Source organism: Ooceraea biroi, chromosome 2, assembly GCF_003672135.1.
Source record: "Ooceraea biroi isolate clonal line C1 chromosome 2, Obir_v5.4, whole genome shotgun sequence".
Taxonomy (NCBI): domain Eukaryota; kingdom Metazoa; phylum Arthropoda; class Insecta; order Hymenoptera; family Formicidae; genus Ooceraea; species Ooceraea biroi.
In genome coordinates, this window is record NC_039507.1 from 5258379 (window position 1) to 5278191 (window position 19813).

General features: G+C 36.9%; 1 protein-coding gene across 3 annotated transcripts in view; it reads left to right on the plus strand.

Moving 5' to 3' along the window:
* LOC105281663 (disintegrin and metalloproteinase domain-containing protein 10) overlaps positions 1-19813 on the plus strand; it is a 62575-nt gene that overhangs the window by 36303 nt on the left and 6459 nt on the right. For all 3 annotated transcript variants that reach the window (XM_011343060.3, XM_011343057.3, XM_011343058.3), the window contains exons 5-17: positions 11681-11927; positions 13408-13536; positions 14324-14511; positions 15866-16006; positions 16120-16244; positions 16748-16876; positions 17015-17183; positions 17311-17480; positions 18146-18313; positions 18417-18544; positions 18639-18753; positions 18821-18955; positions 19578-19808. In XM_011343060.3, the coding sequence (XP_011341362.1) occupies positions 11681-11927; positions 13408-13536; positions 14324-14511; positions 15866-16006; positions 16120-16244; positions 16748-16876; positions 17015-17183; positions 17311-17480; positions 18146-18313; positions 18417-18544; positions 18639-18753; positions 18821-18955; positions 19578-19808 (2075 nt within the window). The remainder of the gene's footprint in view (positions 1-11680; positions 11928-13407; positions 13537-14323; positions 14512-15865; positions 16007-16119; positions 16245-16747; positions 16877-17014; positions 17184-17310; positions 17481-18145; positions 18314-18416; positions 18545-18638; positions 18754-18820; positions 18956-19577; positions 19809-19813) is intronic.

The window sequence follows — 19813 nt, forward strand, 5'->3', positions numbered from 1 at the left end:
AATAATAAGAAAATCCATATACATAAATATTCACGCAGTGAATATTGAAACCTTCCGAGCTCTATCAAAGACGAGAGTACAAATTTTTGGATATGTTTAGCATTAAGTTGCAAAATTATGGTGCTACTGAAAATAAACGGTACCTGTAATTAAAGGGAATTATGAAAATTGAATAGTTTTTAGAATTTATCTGTAAATCTTTCTGTAAATCGTTTGCCCACAAGTGCATTACAAGGATACCATTTACGAAGGATTCTAACTAGACCAAGTGTTGACTTGGCGTTAACTAGGACACGGAAGAGCAGTAAGTTGGTCACGATAGTAGGATGAAGGTCCTTCTGGCCAGTAGCCAATTTGTGTCCCGACGTATTCATAAGCGTATCTTCTCGCTTCAGAGCTTTTTACACTCGAGAGATACAAATTACGAGGACAAAAGAACAGAGATAGAATGCGCACTTAAGGCTATAGCTATTCCAGCTAATTAAACTGAGATTTCGGGATTACATCACTTATTGTCAAGCATCCCCAGGTGCTCACAAAGAAAATCCAATTTCCGAAATGCACTGTTCATGCAGAGAATCCACGTATTTAAATAAGCTTCCGCTTTCATGCGACATTTTTTGATAGACACACCGTAACTCGTTTTTATTCCCCATACCTTTATTCGCTCTTATTTCCGTTTTAAAAGTAGATCTTCTCTTTCGAGAGAAGCTTTTAAATAATGGACAATATCGATTTATCAAATAAAAGCAAAATGTAACTTTATCACTATTTATCACTATGAGTAAACTCTACTTTTAAAAAGAAGTAATAAAACTTTAATGTAACAATTATTATTAGTAATAAAAATACTTTTTTTATTATTATATCGATTAATTATTTTTGTTTTTTAATCAACTGTTTGCTACGAATTTTAGCATTTGGATAACTGTATCTTTGCATTTATTGCTTTTTTTAATATTTGAAAATTATGTTTATTGTGTGTAAGTTGCGCTAGGCTAGCACATCAAACGAAACTGGTATGCTTGATAACACGAGTATATTGATTCGAAGGTGAACAGATTCGACTTTTTATCGGCAGTGATTCGAGTCGACATAATAACAAGTAATCCAATAGTCAATTAACAAACCAGCTGGCGTGTGTCCGCCGATATATCGACGGCCCTTTGCGCGTTCGAGTCCGTAATTTATCGTAACGATCAAGAGCAGAATATTTATTACTTTCGGCATCCCAAGTGTTCGGAACGACGGAGAAAAACAATAACTAGCTTCGTCGAGAAAGATTGGGTCCCCTTCTTCGATTGCGCGCTGATTAATCAAGGCAAGCTACGGTATCGAACGAATGAACGTTGCCTTTAATCAAGAGGGAGTAAAATTCTCATAACTTTATTGGAGTGTGGAATTTGTTTTTATAACGGAATGCATAAAAATAAACTTTACGCTTTCATTCGTGAGAATACGAATATATGCGCATCATAAAATATATTTGTCATATCTACTGTCCAGATCATTGAACTCGAATTATTGACTCTCATCTCGATTTTAATTCTATTAAATTAGTTATGATTATCCGAGGCAATAATAAGCAACATTAATTTTGCATTAGCAGTAATAAATTATGTAAGTGCGATGGAAATTAAAACGACTTGAATCGAATGGAAAGAATATATAATATAATTATTAGTGATAGTAATATGCATTTATTATCAGAATATCTTGATTAGCACAAATTAGCATTTTATTTATTTACATCTTAATTAATGAATACGTACAATTTGCATGCAGAAGGCATACATTTAATACAGATATGATGAAAAATGATACTTAAGTTATCGAAATGCTCTTTCATTTTTATAAATAATCTCTTTATTTATTACGATTATTATACTAAATACATAATTATAATAAATACAAAAATAATAAGACAGATTTAAAGATTGTTATTATTGTGCATTGAATATCTCTAAACATTCAATGTATGCATACATGGAATAACAAAATAAATTTATTGATATAGTTATAATAATAATCACGCGAAACGCGCGCAAATAATTGTCGGGTTGCGATAAAATCAGCCGATATTGTTTTATTTCATGTTTACTGCAAATCCCGCTTGTTGGAAAATCGACAATCGAGGCTGATTCGCAAATCAACAAGAACGCAGATAACGAGGATGTATATACGTGCGCAGGAACACGTAATTTGTGCCGCTACGCTGCGGGAGAAAAAGGTCAGCAATTATTCCATGCGATTAACTTGCAATAGGTCAATCGAGGGTTAACCAACACTCATTAGCCTAAGTATCGCGATCTCTCCAGCGAAACTGGCACTACCTACCTTCGATTACGTTAATACTACGAGACACCGCGAAGAAATATCTCCGATATGCGCGCATAACTAGCATGAGTATAATATCGCTCGCGGAAACTGAACAATTAATCTCGCTCTTAGGAAAGATCCTGTTACCTTCCTCGGCCGAGAGTTAATTGCCCCTTTCTATCCGGGATTAATAATCAATTCCCAGAAACATAAAAATAGATCATGGACGAACAGCGAAACGAGTACGTTAATAGAGCAACACCTCCAATATTTTATGCGAGGCATAAAATATCGGCCGGCAAGACTAAGACGAGGAAAATTACAACGCGCTTTTCAATCCGAAAAGAGATTGCTGCGGAGACGGTTTAACGAAGAATTACCATCAAGGTAGTTTTGTAACATTATGTATATCACGCGAAAAAGGCCACTGGATATATCGCGTAACATTTTTAAACGCTGCAATGATGACTCACAATCATATTATAAATTATCGCTCGATAACGAATTTTTTAACGACGCGATGAAGGTTTTTAATCGGAAGAAAGATTGAGAGAAATCGCGCTTCCAAAAAAGTTTACTTTCAATTTTACATATGTGACAAGATACGAATAATTGAAAATAATCATCTGGTTCTATATAATGATCATGTCACGTATTGTATGCAAAGGGTAGATATTATTCAATAGAATTTTGATAAAAAATGCAAACTTTCTCTTGAAACTTTAGTGGTCTGTTTACATGAATAAAACAAAATTAAATCATTTGCACAATTCATCGAGACTTGAAACTGACTTGTGCACCATTCTCAATATAAATGGCTCATATTCGTTTGGTCTCAGTTTCTGTCGAACATTACACGGTAGTAGATAGCCCTCGATGTTGTTCTCGGACTGCGGAACAATTCAGTATTCAAGCACTATTCACTGCATATTGCTCTGCGAGAGTGAGCACACGTGCGAAGAGTCGCCGATAAAAGCCCACTTCGTGCGGCCGCGATTTTCACCGTATTCTGATGCAGCAATAGCAGCCGCTGTTGAGTTTCCATCGCACTGCTGGCAGCACGTTTTGTGTACGTCCGACCGAAACTGGCCATCCATATGTATTACTTTTGCCAAATCGACGGACCACATAGCGCTAAATGATAAAAGAATGTAAATTCTGAAGGAAACAAGAGTGAAAAGCGTTCCTCATCGTCATTTAGAGATAAAAGAATATTTTGCTTATCATTACATTATTGTTACAACTTTCTCTTTCAGTAAAAAAATGTCTGTTTCGCGATTGTAGTCCAAGAAAGTAATTTATGTTTTAATATAATTATTATTTCTTGCTTCTCCCTTCTGCAGAAATCGTTCACTTTAAGCACTGCCAGAGTAAGAAATCAGTTAATCAATTAGTAGGAATTATACATATAAAAAAGTGTAGAAAAATAGCGAATAACGTTAGTAACAGTTATATTTATTATACGTTCTGGAACGTCAAATTCCCTGAGAGTTCTCAGGAGTGTTTTCGACTGAAGAGAACAGGAAAGAACGGGGGAGTATTCTCGAGGCCCGGGTGAAACGCCGGCGAGATCAGCAAGCCGCGTCGATTCAAATCAATGCAACTGACAGCCCCGCTTATCGTAATCCGATTCTTGATCGATAAAACGTCACTCGGTCGCGCTTTCTCGCGCGTACAGCGTCATGTGCCGTCGCGATTCGCCGAACGCGCCGAACCAGTCTGTTAGCCGTTCAGCGACTAAATTGGATTTTTCCACTAACGAGCACGAGAGCTTTTCCACCGTGAAAGCCGTTCGCTAACCTCCCCGACTGCTCTCTTCTTTCTCGGCTACCCCCCAAGAGCAACCCCCTGCGTTCCTCCGTGCCCGTGAGGACACGCGTCTTCTCGCCTCATCCTCTTTATCGCGCACTTAGCCAGATCGCGTATCCTCCCCCTGCGCTCCCGCTGATGCCGCATTCCCGACTCGCATTCTGTGTTTCTCGATTTCGCTTTATTTTTCAAATCTCTTTCTTTACTTCGCCCGAGCCGTTCCCCGTCTTCCGATTAGGGCAAGTCGTTCTGTTTCCATAGATGCGCTCCACCACTTCTCGGGATTACACCGAGCCAACCGGTTCGCTTCGCAGATTCTCCTACGAGAATTAAGCGTCGAGACGTTCTCCTCTCAAGATACGAGAGACAGAGAGAAAGAGAGAAATGTTTGCGTCTCTTCCCGATGCTGCTTCGTTCTCTGCTTCGATAGCGAATGATCTCGTTGTACCTTGCTACGCGAAATATTAACGATGCTGTGTTCCATTTCTTTTTCTTATCGGAGCATCGGTATTTTAGTATCCTTGCCATCTTAAGTATAGAATCGTTGAAAGTAATATTTCAGCAAAAAAATTGGACCGGATCTGACGATATGCTTTAAGTGATATATCTGTAATCAGCAATCTTTCGATTATCATGCCTGTTAGCGTTTCACGATTAACAACAAGCACTGCTCTCTGTTCGCAATAATTAAGGAGCTAACAACGAGAACGCGACATTTACGTCGAGATAAAAGGATCGCGACACGGATTTTTTATCACGATTTGCCGAGAGCGTGTCGATGTGAGCGTATTAAGTATGAAAAATGCAAGTTTCGGCCCGAATTGATCGGATCGCAACGGGAGTGGAGAGTCTATTGAATCGCACTCTCAAACGGTTGCCAGCAAGAGCGTTTTATCGCGGAAGCACGCGAAATCGTCGGACGTGCCCGTCGATGAATAAGTATGAACGAGAACACGCTACAATGCGTGATAAAAAAGAGTTCGAACATGAATAATTCATTAATTATCGGCGAAAGCTTTTTCTTTTTGTATCTCTCCCGCCTTTATCGGGTTCTTTTTTTTCACGACGATCCTCCAACGCTCGTTCTGCATGACTCCTCTCTGCGTCCGTTCCTCTTCCTCGCACACGCTCGAAACGTCGCCTGCAGGGAATTTTCCCTTGTCTTCCCTCACTCGTACACCTATACAGATCCACACATGTAAACGCACAATCCTCTTTCTTTGTTTCTATCGGCTTCGATTCCTCCTACGATCACGTTCTGACTTAACTGAGCCTTCCCTTCAAAATTGCTTTAGAAAGTCGATCTTTAGAACTTTACTTTTGCCAAGTCTGTCTATTGATTTGTTAAAATCGGGAGAAGATAATTGCAAATCTGGTAATCTCGTTAAAAGGCAGTTTAAACATGTCAGGCTCTACGAACTCATCTCTGAATCTATATTATCATCCATATCAGAATATCAGATACTTCTATGTCTTTTGTTTCGAGTTATTTTACAATATATAATATTATTATAATATGAGATATTATATCATCTCTCAAGAATATTCATATCAAGATTAAAAACAAATTGTTGAATATCAAATAAACATTAAATAACATTAAAGAGTCTGACATTTCTCAACGCATATTAGAGCATATAGATTATCAGTTGCGATTAAACGGATAAATTTCCAGCGTCTCTTCTTCCACCAATCTCCGTTTTTTCTCTGTCTTGTCTCTCTATCCGGTTCGATCTCTCTTCTCAAAGTTCTTTCGACTTAATCAGTTTCTTCTCGTGGATTACTTTTGAAAGTCGATTTCGTGAGAAAGGGGAGGAACCTTTTTCTTGCGCCTCGCGCCGATGTTCGCGGTGGCGCGTAAAATCGTGTAAACGTGTAACGAGGGAATTTGACTATTGCGACCGTGCTGAATAATGTTTCGCGAACGCGGAGCGCCGTGTTGAATAATTGATAAATCGTCGACGTACACCACACCGGAATACGAGTGTTGCACACGTATGTACAATGCGTCGGCGACGGATTGTGACGCGAGTTTAACGCCGCGATTCCTATCGGTCGCACTCCAGGCGGAATCTGGTCAATGCTACGCGCCTCATAAAGGCACTATACACGCATTATATATTCGAACAATGTTACATGAGAGTATAATTTAGTCGAGTCGAGACAAATAGCGATTTGGTACGTCTAATGAAGTAGCAAATTCAAAATTACATGTCTAGATATACATGTAATTTCCTCGATTTTCCGAATTAATCCATTTTTTTACATATACCATTGAATTAATTAATTTTTATATAATCAATATGTCAATAATAAGTAAGTAGTAATAAAGAAATTGAAACTGTCAAGGTTTTAATTTAATTTAGTAGTTTTAGTATATTGTAATCATGTGTAATCCTTGGCTAATTATTTTATCGTAAGATGCTATGTTATTTTATCATTTATAGTTAATCTTGATTTACTAATCTTTTATTCAACTTTTATATAACCTTTATCTTTTGTATCAACGGGAATAAAAGTACGGATGGTTGTCAAGTATCTCACTGAGAAGTCCAAGGGTTAATTTAGCTCGGCAACAAATGGTGCAAGTTAATCTAAAATGACGGATTAGACGGACTCCAATTTGAGTGCTTCAAATTCTTATTCCCTTTTCGCATCCTCTTTGTATCTCCCTATTGATTGTGTCGTGTCTACTTTATTTCAGAGTCTCGTTTTTTCTTTCGCTTCTCTCTCTTCTTTGTCAGCGCAAGACGATATAATCGTACCTTCCTTTGTGCTCTTTCGATGGAAATTTAATTGAACGTTAGGTTGTTTAACATTATTAGAATAGAAAGAATCAGTTTTTCTGCCTTCTTTTTAGTATTTTGCTGAATTTTATATAAGTATACTAAGCTTTTTCATTTCTTATGATTTTGTTTATCGTTTGTATTGTTTATCTTGCAGCGATAATTATCGCAAAATCTTGCAGCGCTTGCAACGAGAAGTAATTAAGGATTTCATTCTCGTTGGCGTCCAATTCTATCTCATTTTTTTCTATTTCCGCGTATCTCTTGATCTAACATATCCTATATTTGTATCAATTTTTCCTTGTTTTTCCTGTCGACGTGCGCGATCCACTTTATCCGCTTTACGCCTGTCCAAACTGTCGCGTCGAGATGAGACCCGATTAAGCCGCGGGGCGCAGATTCTTCGTTCCCCTTTTTTTTCTATTTATCTCGAGCAGCCAGCAGTCTGATCGTCCGGGATAAAAGTGATCAAAAGGGTGCACCATTGGCGGTCAGGACGCGGGCAGTTTTATAATTCCCGTACTTTTCTGTAAAAACTGACCTTTTCAAAACTAAAAGGTACAAAAAAGCGCCAAGTACATGCGCATGGTAATTTTATGGATAAAGTATAATATAATTATATTTTATTTTAGTATTTGCATACAAAAAAAAGAATTCTTTAATCACTTCAAGCTCTTTGTCATTACGTGTAATCATTTACTTAGTAATTATCATACAATTATCATGCTTTCTTCATTTTTATCTTCCTCTATCTTATCGACGAGAAAAAGATATTTTGTCATGTTCTTCTTTTCATCTTCGAAGTTTCCATATCCTCTGTTTCAATCGCACTTTAGTACGATTGTACTTACGGGTAATCAGTATTTTCCTCGTTTGTATTTGTTAATTACCGTGTAATTATCGCGTTTTTTCCGTTTATCTTTCGTTTTTGTCGTTTCAGAAAAAGAATATCCTTTTGTCTGCTTCTTTCATCTGTGTGAGCTCTCATGCTCGTTGGAGATTAAGCCGCGCTCTTCATACTTTGAGCATTCAAATATGAAAAGAGCCGATGAAATATTATCAAAAGCGTAAAAGTTACTGCCTGCTATTTCGTTGATTCTTCACATTTCTCTTTATTCTAGCGTAATATAGTGTTTATTTAATAGTATGATATATAAGATAATAATATACGGCAACGTAATTATTATTATCTTGCCTTAATACATCAATAATAGATATTTTATAGATCTCTTTACATACTGACAGATATTTTATATATCGGCGTATATAATTATATATACTTTTTTTGCTATTTGCAATGTACGTTAAGAACTTACAAAATTTATTAAACAAATATATTCTATCTATACTATTATCTTTCTGTTGAAATTTAACGTTTCTGTACATTACACACAGGAGAATGTTATAATATAGTATACGTTTTCTGCAATCTAAGTCGTTTAAAGATGCTCAATTTATTGATTATAATCTGAATGGTTGCGTTCCCAAATCTGACAAATCTCGATCTACGTTAAAGCTGGGGCGACCGAATTTAATCTGACAATAGCCTAGTTTTCCCATGTTTCCTACGCACTTACTTCCCTTTAGCTCCTTTCTCTCTTGCTCGTTTTCCTCGTCCTCCGTCCACTTTGCTCTCTTCGCTATTGAGCCTCTCATGGGAGGTCCACTTTTCATCGGCGATCTCGTCGAGAAAGAAAAAGACACCACCGCACATCGATTACGTCCCAACTCGTCCGCAGGGAATCGCCGTTCACGCTTAAGCTATCGCGAGAAATGGGATCAGAATTAACTGCGGAAACTCATAGATTGGACTTGCAACGAACAGGAGAGTCTCGCATTTTTCCAGAAATACAGATCGCGGAGTTCCGCAGCACCTGGAATTCTCGCTAGGCATCTCGATATCGCGCTGCGGTTCTCTTGCATCGGCGACGTTCTTGCGGCTTGGAAGAGCGAACATCTTTGCGAAATATCTCAAAACCGCTAACTGATATTTTAGCTAAAAATTTTCTGAACAATTTGAGGTAAATTTTCATTTAGTTATAAAATGTCGAGGTCTTTAGTTTTATGTTATTAATGTTTTGTAAGTGAGAATTAAACAAAATTATAAAAAGTGGAAGAAAATTTGTCACGCATAATTGGAAAGAAATGCAAAGAACGTGAAATAAAATTTAATATAAAAGACTTACTTAGCATAAAAATATGGAGAAATGTCTTAATGGTTATTATAATTGTGTGAAATTGTATCGTACATTTAAAAATAAATGACATGAAGAAATATGTAAAATTTAGCAAGCTCTATTCAACAAAATGATTAGTCTCTCATATAAGCATGCTAGTCCTAAAACTAAAAGACACATATTAATCCTAAAACTAAAAAATAGCTTAAAAATAAAAATGATGTTTTCTTTTATATTCGTATTCCCTAATACGAGTTAAAATTTGTTTAAAAGCAGATTATGATGATTTTGTAACATATCGATATTTAATTTTTAATGTATTTATGCTTAAATTAGGAGCCAAAATTATTTTCAGTTTAGAAAATGTCGATAAGCAGGATAACACAATAATCCTTGCACATCATTGTATTGAAATGCTATTTTTATTCAAATAAGCAAGTCGCTTTCTTTTGCGCTCAGCCAGTTAAGAGCCAAATTGTTTCGCATTATAAAACCTTTCTCGTCTCTTTTATCAGAGAAGCAGGATATCGATTACCATGGCGGTGAATTTACGGATCGACTGCACGCCGGCAACCAAAGGGATCCAAACAATTACTTGTAGGAAGTAACACGCGGCCGTAAATTTCTCCAACTCGGCGATAGCACTTTAGTCGATTTATCTTCTCTCTAGTAATAGTCCGGAATATCGTCTATGATTGACGATTGGAATTCCCGGAATCTACCCACGTTTTACTCGGGAAACTCGCTGCGAGCCAAGAGTCGATGGTTCTCGGAGGTCGTGATTTTCCGCGAGCGTCTTTCGCTCAAGAGTTTCTTCGCATCCTCCAATCTGCAGCTTCTTTACAAAAATGTATCGGGAGCAAGACACGCATATTGAGCGACAGTTTCAGTACACGCTGCTTTTTCCGGATGAAGTCTAACATTTCCGATATTGACCATATTTGATTTTGTTCTTTGTGCATTCTCTTGCATTACAATCAAGAAAGGAGGAAAACTTCTCAAGAGAACTGTATCGATTTAGATAGTGTGAACAATAAAATACCGTTACAAGACTGCATACAATTGCGATACTGATTATTGTATAAAATAAGAAATGTAATAACAATTTATTCTAATAAATTATAGAAATGGAAAAGGAGAGTAGAATAACTCTGAGAAGGTTTTTACAAACTTTACTTATTAGTCTGTTTGTTTTGTTTTTAGTTACTTACGTAAGAATATATTTGAATATATTTTTCTTTAAAACGCGTAAAGTTACGTCACCCGTAAGTGACAATCATGGAAACAAGTGGAAGAGAAATTTCTTGTTTTATCGCTGTGACGGCGAACTTCGATTTCAAGAATTTTCCACGGAAATCTGTCGTTTCGTTCAGGAAGTTGAGCCGCTCGATGGAGATGGAATTGCAGCGAAATGAAATGAAGTTATGGCTTGTCCCCGGATCCTAAATACCTGGCAATCCGTTCTAATTCCTTCCGAAAAGTCACCGTACAAGGCGTTCCTGCGCTTTCTTTCGCCCTCTGTCTTTCTCGCGATGCGGTCTTCCTCAGTTAACTTTCGCGAAGTCGCAAAAATTTCATAAGAAATAATGAAAGCACAGCGACACGGAATAAAGGCTTCTACAAATATAATTACCGCGACGGTAACTTTATATGCACCGTGGGAATGAGTCTCCTGCCGCTGCGATTCGCCCTCGTATTTTCGCAGATTTAAAGGTAGCTCGGGGTTATACCTCGTACATTCAACGTGAATCCGTCTCTGCGGAAACTATTAATAACGAATTTAGTGATTCCGTTTCTTGCGAGCGTAATTATAATCAAATAAGATGAATTTTCCTACGGAGAAATACTATTAGTCTATGCATATCAATGGTGCGCAGCGATTAGGATTAATGTAAAATAAAACATGGCATTAACATATTTTTCTATGGAGATTAAAATCTATCGAGCATGTGTGTATTATATTATCAGAATTTGAGGATATATTAAAGAAAAGATTAATAATTTACTTTTACAAATATTTACACAAGTTTTACAAATATTGTAATAAAGTCTTCATTAAAACGAGTATATAATAATATTAGGTCATTAAATAAATAATTTGGGCCACCTTTAGACGGCAATACAAATATTGCAGCGATATTTTGGAGAATTGTTTTTAGTTTTTGAAATATTACGTATTCTGCTATGAAATTAATATACAAGTTATGTTGTGCTGTCATAAATATGTGTTTAGTTTGACCCATTGTCTGGACGTGACTCGGATTATTTAATGACTTAAAATATTAATTAAATGTAGAGTAGATTAATTAAATGTTAATTAATTAAATGAATAATCAGCATAACTAACAATTATAATATGATTACGTATACAAATATAATTACTTACATGTTCGAAATTAATTATTACACAAACTTCATTTAATGCAGATTTAATGCATGTTTTATGAAGTAGCAAAATATAGAAAATCGCCATTGAATGACTCATCTGATTGGAGACTATCTTTGTTCTTTTTTTGTCGACGAATGTCCTGAATAAATTCGATTATCGGCGTCATATTGATCGACATCGCTTTCTTTTCTTTTTCACAGAGGATGAGAGCGCTGTGGTGCAGGGTGTCATTACGAAAGACGGTCTTTTCGACGGCAGCGTCGTGACCAGATTCGAGGAATACTACATCGAGCCGACGAGCAGGTATTTGAATAAAAATGAAGACACGTCGCCGCCCTATCACAGCATAGCTTATCGTACTTCCGACGTTACCATCCCGCCACATCCATTACCTTGTGCCAGTCATCAACTGCATCAAGAAGGGGCTCTTCGTGATACCTTCGATAGGTGAGTCCACCTCTCTCTTCTTCTCGAACCAGTAAGCAGCGATCATCAATGTAGACCGACGACGACGTAAATCTCCCTTCCCTTCTCGGATTATATAAACGGATTTTCAAATTCATGGGTAATTCTTCATGCTGTCCCGTGCGACATATTTTTTGCCAAATCGGGTCGACTGTCTTTAGTTCGGAACGACATCCATGAAGCTTTCTGAACTTTTCTTAAGGAAGAGCGCTCGATAACATGATGAGGAATGTAATCGTCTTCTCGTTTTCATTGAAAATACACCACGTAATTCCGAGTTATTCTGTAAAATGGTTTTATTGTCATTTGATGTATTTATTTAATAATATTACATCTTATCTTTCCGTTTCATGGATATATATACAGGGTGGCCCATTTTAATTTATACAGTCGATTTTTTAAAACACTAAAAGAGATACGAAAAAATGTTTCAGACAGACATGTCACGATTTCGAGGGGGACATAAGATGATACCATTGGTTTGACCTTGAATAGTCGTTTGAAGGTCACGCGAAGATCACCTTCAATTTCTTAAATTGAAACCCCAACTTTTTATTGCAGATTCTTATTCTCCATCGAAAAGTAAGTAACTTTTGTCTGAAACATTTTTCGGAAAAATGTTTCAGACAAAAGTTGCATGTTTTCTCGCGTAGAATCCGAATCCGTAATAAAAAAATACCATGTCTCATTAAAAAAGAATTTCAGACCGGAAGTTAGAATTTCGATAAACAATGACCCGTCTAGTTGTATCCACATTCTCTGTCGTGTATGGAGATCAACGTTCGAACAGTGTATTGTCGAATATCGACAATGTCAAACGTGATTACGTAAATCGGTATTCGACAATACACTGTTCGAACGTTGATCTCCATACACGACAGAGAATGTGGATACAACTAGACGGGTCATTGTTTATCGAAATTCTAACTTCCGGTCTGAAATTCTTTTTTAATGAGACATGGTATTTTTTTATTACGGATTCGGATTCTACGCGAGAAAACATGCAACTTTTGTCTGAAACATTTTTCCGAAAAATGTTTCAGACAAAAGTTACTTACTTTTCGATGGAGAATAAGAATCTGCAATAAAAAGTTGGGGTTTCAATTTAAGAAATTGAAGGTGATCTTCGCGTGACCTTCAAACGACTATTCAAGGTCAAACCAATGGTATCATCTTATGTCCCCCTCGAAATCGTGACATGTCTGTCTGAAACATTTTTTCGTATCTCTTTTAGTGTTTTAAAAAATCGACTGTATAAATTAAAATGGGCCACCCTGTATATATACGGTGAAAATAATAAAAGAGTTGGTATTGTTAGCCGCTCTTAAAGGCGCTAACATTTAGACATGTGTAAGGAAACTCTTGCGCCAGCCGGAATTATCATATATTATGCATTTCGCGTCAGTCTTCATATGGCAAACTCCAAATGCAAATTTAAACTTCGCAATGTCTGTTTCTCTAGATATAGCTACAACACTTCTCAGGCATTCTACGAGCCCCTGCTTGGCGAGCACGTTGGTCTCTACTCGAGGGAAAACAGCGCAAGAGTGTTAACATTAGATACGAATAATGACGTTGAATATACGGACACGTGAGTATTTTGCATCTCTGATAAAAACAGCAAATTTTTTCCTAGTGCTTAATAAGGTTAACAAATCATGTATATTTATGATAGATGAATATAGTTATTTAAAAATAAAAAATTATGAAAATATAAAAGATACACGTATCTTTTGCAATTGTGCCATTATAATACTGTTATGTTACGGTAGTGAACGCTTTTAATAAATTTCTATTATCGTTTTTATCTGTATTGTGTGTAATAATTATATTTTTAAAAATATGAGATATATACACACAGATAATGTAAATTTATTTTATTGTATGTAATGATATTTTCTCTAAACTGCTAAATGTGGACGGCTTCAAATCAAGTTACGAAATGCTAAAATTGTTTTCGCGCCGTGCGCCGGGTAGTTAAAAAAATACGAGTTTAAAAGTGGGGAAAAAATGTAATAAAAGCAGAATTGGTGAGCTAACGTGGAGAACGTTAACTGAGATATCCTTCTATTTTCTCAATCCGCGTGTGTTTTCAAGAATGATTGATTTTATTGCAGAAGAAACAGTGAACGAAGGGATCAATAATTTTAACTTTATACGGAATCGAAGTAGATTTATGTTGCGGGTCAGCTCACGTATCGACGTCAGGAAGGAGGTGCTAGGAACAAAAGCAACGTTTAGAATTGAACATTGCGAAGTTAAAATAGAATTCGCACGAACGAACGTTCCGGGCGCGGAGTTGGGAACTCAGGTGCGAGGAGCGCGCCGCGTTTTTCATAGCGCAATAAAGCGACCTTATTTCTCTCCCCTGTTCGTAGCGCGAGCAGTAGAGATCGGATCGCGAGGCATCTGCACAAGCGTGCGACGGTAGATCCCCGGAAAACTACCTGCATGCTCTACTTGCAAGCGGACCATCAGTTTTTCGCGCGATACGGCACGGAGGAAGCCTGTATCGAGGTGATGACGAGGCACGTGCAAAGAGTCAACTCCATCTACAAACACACGGGTGGGTATTTCTCTTCAGGGCGATATATCGCGTGGCATATAGCTGAGAAATGATCTGGCCGATTTTCGCTGCGAGGAAAACGCTCGAGACTTTTCACCGTAAAAATGAAAAAAGAGTTTGGGTAATTGAAAACTATCGAAGAATACGAAAAATGTCGGGAGAAGTTCAAAACTGGGATAGGAAGCATTGATAAATGATGGAAAAATGAGCGAACTCGGAGATTTTCGGGAACTTTGGCGGAAAACTCAATTGTGAAAATTTTTCAGAATTTCTCGCTGTTGTTGATGATAATGAGAAATAATTATTCATTTAACTTTTATTTATTTCGAATTTATTTACGCTGATGTTACAACATGCATTAGTATAATTAATATCAAAAGGATGAATGCTAGAACACATGGATGCTACAAAAATGCCAACATTGTTTCGTCCGTATACGTCTGCAAATCTGTTTTTTATTTATTTAATTCTTGTTTGTTCTGATAAAACCAGTAGAATTATAAACTGAACTGAACTTCAGTTTTTTAGTTTTTCAGTTTGCAGTGTTGCAAAAAGTCGATAATATGAATAGAAACAGATTTCTAATATTATATCATCTAATAACAACTTATAAAATGTAACATCAAATCTCTTTATTTGATAACGTTAACAGCGAAATGAAAATTTAATCTCACAGCAAATATAATCTTGAAAAATTTGATTATGTGATTTTTTAATACTATTTCGCGATAAGACAGGAATAAGCATATTTCCAGGTTTAATAACGGCTTTTCAGCACCATAAATGTTTCATTCTGTCACTACGTCCCGGTTTTCCCGATTCTGTAACATTAGAGTGCTAAGTTATATCCTCGACGATGATATACGATACTGTTATTGGGTTTTTGGATGTCGAGCGAGCATACACTTGCGATGAATACGTCCATTCATTTGCTTTGTAATATTAATGCAGAGTATTGGTTGATATCGGTAATAAATATAACATATACATATACATATATACGTGTTAATATAAATTAAGAAACACTTTAATTTACTGAAATACGTGAAAATAAATTGCAGTTAAGCGTACCTAAAATTTTTCTATAAAGAACCGTTTTTATTCTTACATATGATGTTTTCATCGCAGTACTTATTGTTTTATTATGTATAGCACATTGAGTTTTGTATTACGCGCATATTACTCTGCTTGGACTAGAGAATGGTAATCACATGGGAGCCGTCGACATGAGGAACAAGAAACAAGCCTCGAATAATGCATGAGTCGAGTGAATTATTTAGTTTTAATGAGTGCAATGCCGTGGTTGCAATTTAAGAAACAGCAACCTTTATGAGCGCAACGTGTACCATTACAGATTTCAATCAAGACGGACGACCGGATAATATCAGCTTCATGATAAAACGCGTGAAGGTGCACAGTGAAGACGCATTGAAAGATCCTAATTATCGTTTCCCGGGTAATTACGGCGTGGAAAAATATCTGGAGCTCTTTTCAGGTAAAGAACTCTCTTCTTGTTTCGATTAAATGTATAGCGAGTTGATATCTGATTGTGAGAGAAATTACGAAATACAGAATGAACGTAATATTTTGCTGCTCGCTTCGTTACAGAGGAGGACTATGACGCATTCTGCCTGGCTTACATGTTCACGTATCGAGATTTCGAGATGGGAACTTTGGGCTTGGCGTGGACGGGCGATCTCAAGAACGCTGGTGGTGTATGCGAGAAGAACGGGGTAAGTGCGAGCAAAAGGTCATAAACCTCTACTCGTCTTAGTTTCTAATAATGAATATCATAATTTGGACATATCAAATCTATCAAGAATGTCATTTGCATATTCTATCGAACTTATTTATTGCAGAAAAGGTAATTGTACTCGGTACCATTATCTGAGAATTTATAAATGTATTCTTAATATATGCATAATATAAAGATAATATATTAAATAAAAGAATTAGTTATGTTAAACTGAATTATAAAAAATATTTAATAATAATCGGTTCACTATTAAAGAAATTTATTTAAATTAAGTTTAGACACATTCTGTCTAACATCTTACAGCTTTAATATGTCAGCTAATTGTCACAAAGTTCAGCGATTTATAAGTTAACTATTTTGCCAAAAAGGACATAGGCATGCTCTTTCGTGATCCCTTTGCAACCACTGCAATATACCAACGCGTCCTAAATTGCCAGACACGGATGTTAACGAAAAATAATTGGCGAAATAACATTCCAGCATTACCGCGGTAGCATGAAGTCACTGAACACCGGCATAGTGACCCTATTAAATTACGGGAAGCACGTACCGCCTGCGGTCTCTCACGTTACTTTGGCACACGAGATCGGCCACAACTTCGGTTCGCCGGTACGTATATAATAACACCGTCAAATGCATTCAGAAAGTTGCGTTCTACATTCCATGGTACATCGTGCGACACTGTCCCCGTCAATAAACGAGTGACGCGTTATCGCTGCATGTCTCTTTGTCTGTTCTCGCATCCAGCATGATCCGGAACAATGTACACCGGGCGGCGAGGATGGCAACTTCATAATGTTCGCCCGTGCTACCAGCGGCGACAAGCGCAATAACAACCGCTTCAGCCCATGCAGCCTGAACGCCATAAATCCTGTGCTCAACAGCAAGGCCCGCTCGCCGAAGGGATGCTTCACCGGTCAGTTTTACAGACGGAGCGACGAATACGAGATCGATTGATCGAGATCGCTTGCTCCATCCGCTATTCCGTTCTTTTATTTCTCCGGGTCGCTCTAATCCGACGGTATCCGCATTGTTTATTGCAGAACCGCAAGTATCGCTGTGCGGCAACGGCGTGGTGGAGGAGGGCGAGGAGTGTGACTGTGGCTGGGAGGAGGATTGCAGGGACTCGTGTTGCTTCCCTCAGCGCCGTTATCTGCCGGCCGAGGAAACTCCGTGCACGCTCACCCCAGGCTCCGTGTGCAGTCCTAGTCAAGTATGTATGACACGTGTAGAAAATGCGAGTGGACTGTGCTGTCAGGAAAATTTTATGACGGCTTGTTCCCTATATTAAAATTTTAAACTCGAAGCTTCTAGTTTGTCTCTTTGTCTCTTTCCTGTGCCTTTTCAATCTTGCATATTAAATATTAAATATCGCGATTTCTCCTTAAGTTTTATAAAATCCGGATATATATATATATATATATATATATATATTTACTTATTTAACCGAACGTTTAAATTTATAAGTGTAATCTCAGATTTTTGTGTCCTAAATTTAATTCTTTTATAAAATCAATACGATTAATTTCAGTAAAATCTACTAAAATATGAAATATAATTTATGTTATGTGAAATGATTAATGATCTGCAGTTGACAATATTCATTGAAAGAAATTTCTTTGTGCGAATGGAATCGCGTGTGTACGAACAGCGTGAATTTGTTATGTGCATTTGTTAATACGAGAACTGTAATAGATATCAGGACTTGTGTCACTTTACATTTATTATTTGTATCTATTTCATAATAAGCTTTAATTAATTTATGTGCCAAAATTTTGTGAAATTCACTTTAGTTGCGTCACTTACCGAAATGCATAATGTAATTATGCGGCACGTTACGCATGTAATTTCAACGGTTCTGTTTGCTTTACCTTTCAGGGTCCGTGCTGCACTGCTGAATGTAATCTCCGTTTTGGAGATAAGTGCAGGGATGACAATGGCTGTCGCGATGCGAGTTTCTGCGACGGTCGTTCACCGTATTGCCCGCCATCCATTAATAAACCTAATAAGACCATTTGCAACAACGAACTGGTTTGCTTCATGGGGGTAAGTATATCCTAGAGATCTTATCAAGAACGCGTATGCCCTGTTATTAGATGAACAAGAATTATTTATGTTACGTGCGTACGAAACGCGTGTTCTGCAACAGGAGTGTACTGGCAGTATTTGCCTGGCATACGGACTGGAATCCTGCCAATGTATACCAGGCCCGAATGATCCGTCGACGAAAGCTTGCGAACTTTGTTGCCGACTTCCTGGCGAAAATCAGCCATGCTTGTACGTGTTATTTTGCATTATAATATTTTTAAACATTTTTACAAGACTTCACTACAAATTAATATCATTTTAACTTTCCAATAATCCTTTGCAGGTCATCCTTTGTCTGGAATTCCCCGCCGTACGATATCCCCAACATGTTTTCAAAGCCGGGAACTCCATGCAATGATTATAACGGCTACTGTGATGTCTTTCAAAAATGTCGTGAGGTAAGCGAAATTTGGTCAAAGAGGAGATCGAGAGATAATTAAATATTGATTAAAATCCTTTATTCAGGTCGATCCAAGCGGTCCATTGGCTACTTTAAGAAAGCTCTTATTATCGGACAAGAGTCTCGCTACTTTCAAGCGGTGGGTCGCCGATCATTGGTACGCCGCTGCTTTAATAGTTTTAACGGCTGTATTATTGCTGGTACGTATATCATTAAAAATATTTAATATATTTATTATTAATCTTGAAAATTAAATCATAAATTTCTGTCATATTATTATTTATCTCTATTTAATCTATCGTTCTCAATCCGATTGAATAAATTATTCCATTAAATGATTAAATAATATGTTTTCATTTAAGTCAAAAACAGAAAACATTTATGTTGCGTATTTATATATGTTAATGTTTACTGCTAGAAATGGCATCAAAGGAAAAGAACAGATGTAAAATACAGCGAGAGTAAGAAACATGTCAAAAAGTAGATCATTGCTATTTAACAATATTTATTGTATAAAATAATGCAGTAACAAACATTTCTCTGCTTCTGTATAATTTTGTAGAATTGTAGAATTATATTTCAAGATTCATAAATATGATTAAAGTATCCGCGAAGTATAGAAGTAAATCATCTGTAGTTGCTAGAAGACATTGCCTTCTGAATAACATAAAATTTATTTTTTGTAAAAATTATTGGTTTTACTGTTGTATGAAAAAATGTACATAAAATCCATGTATTTACTGCAATTATTTCTCCATTTGTATACATTTAAAACTAAAAGTATATATAATTATTTCAATTTAAAATATGTTTCTATTTTAGGTGGCCAGTATAAGATTACTGGGCAAGCAATCAGACCTGAAGCTAAAGTCCGTCACGATAATTCATAGTTCCACAACAGAAACGGTTCGACTTCCACCGGAAGGTGCGGAAGGGGTAACAGTGCATCCGCCTGCAGTCCGCGCCAAATTGCCTCTGAGCAGAAAGGTCAGAGAAAAGAGGCGTCATCGTAAATATAAGGACGGTGCACATGCCGATAAGTCCAATAATAAGGTAAG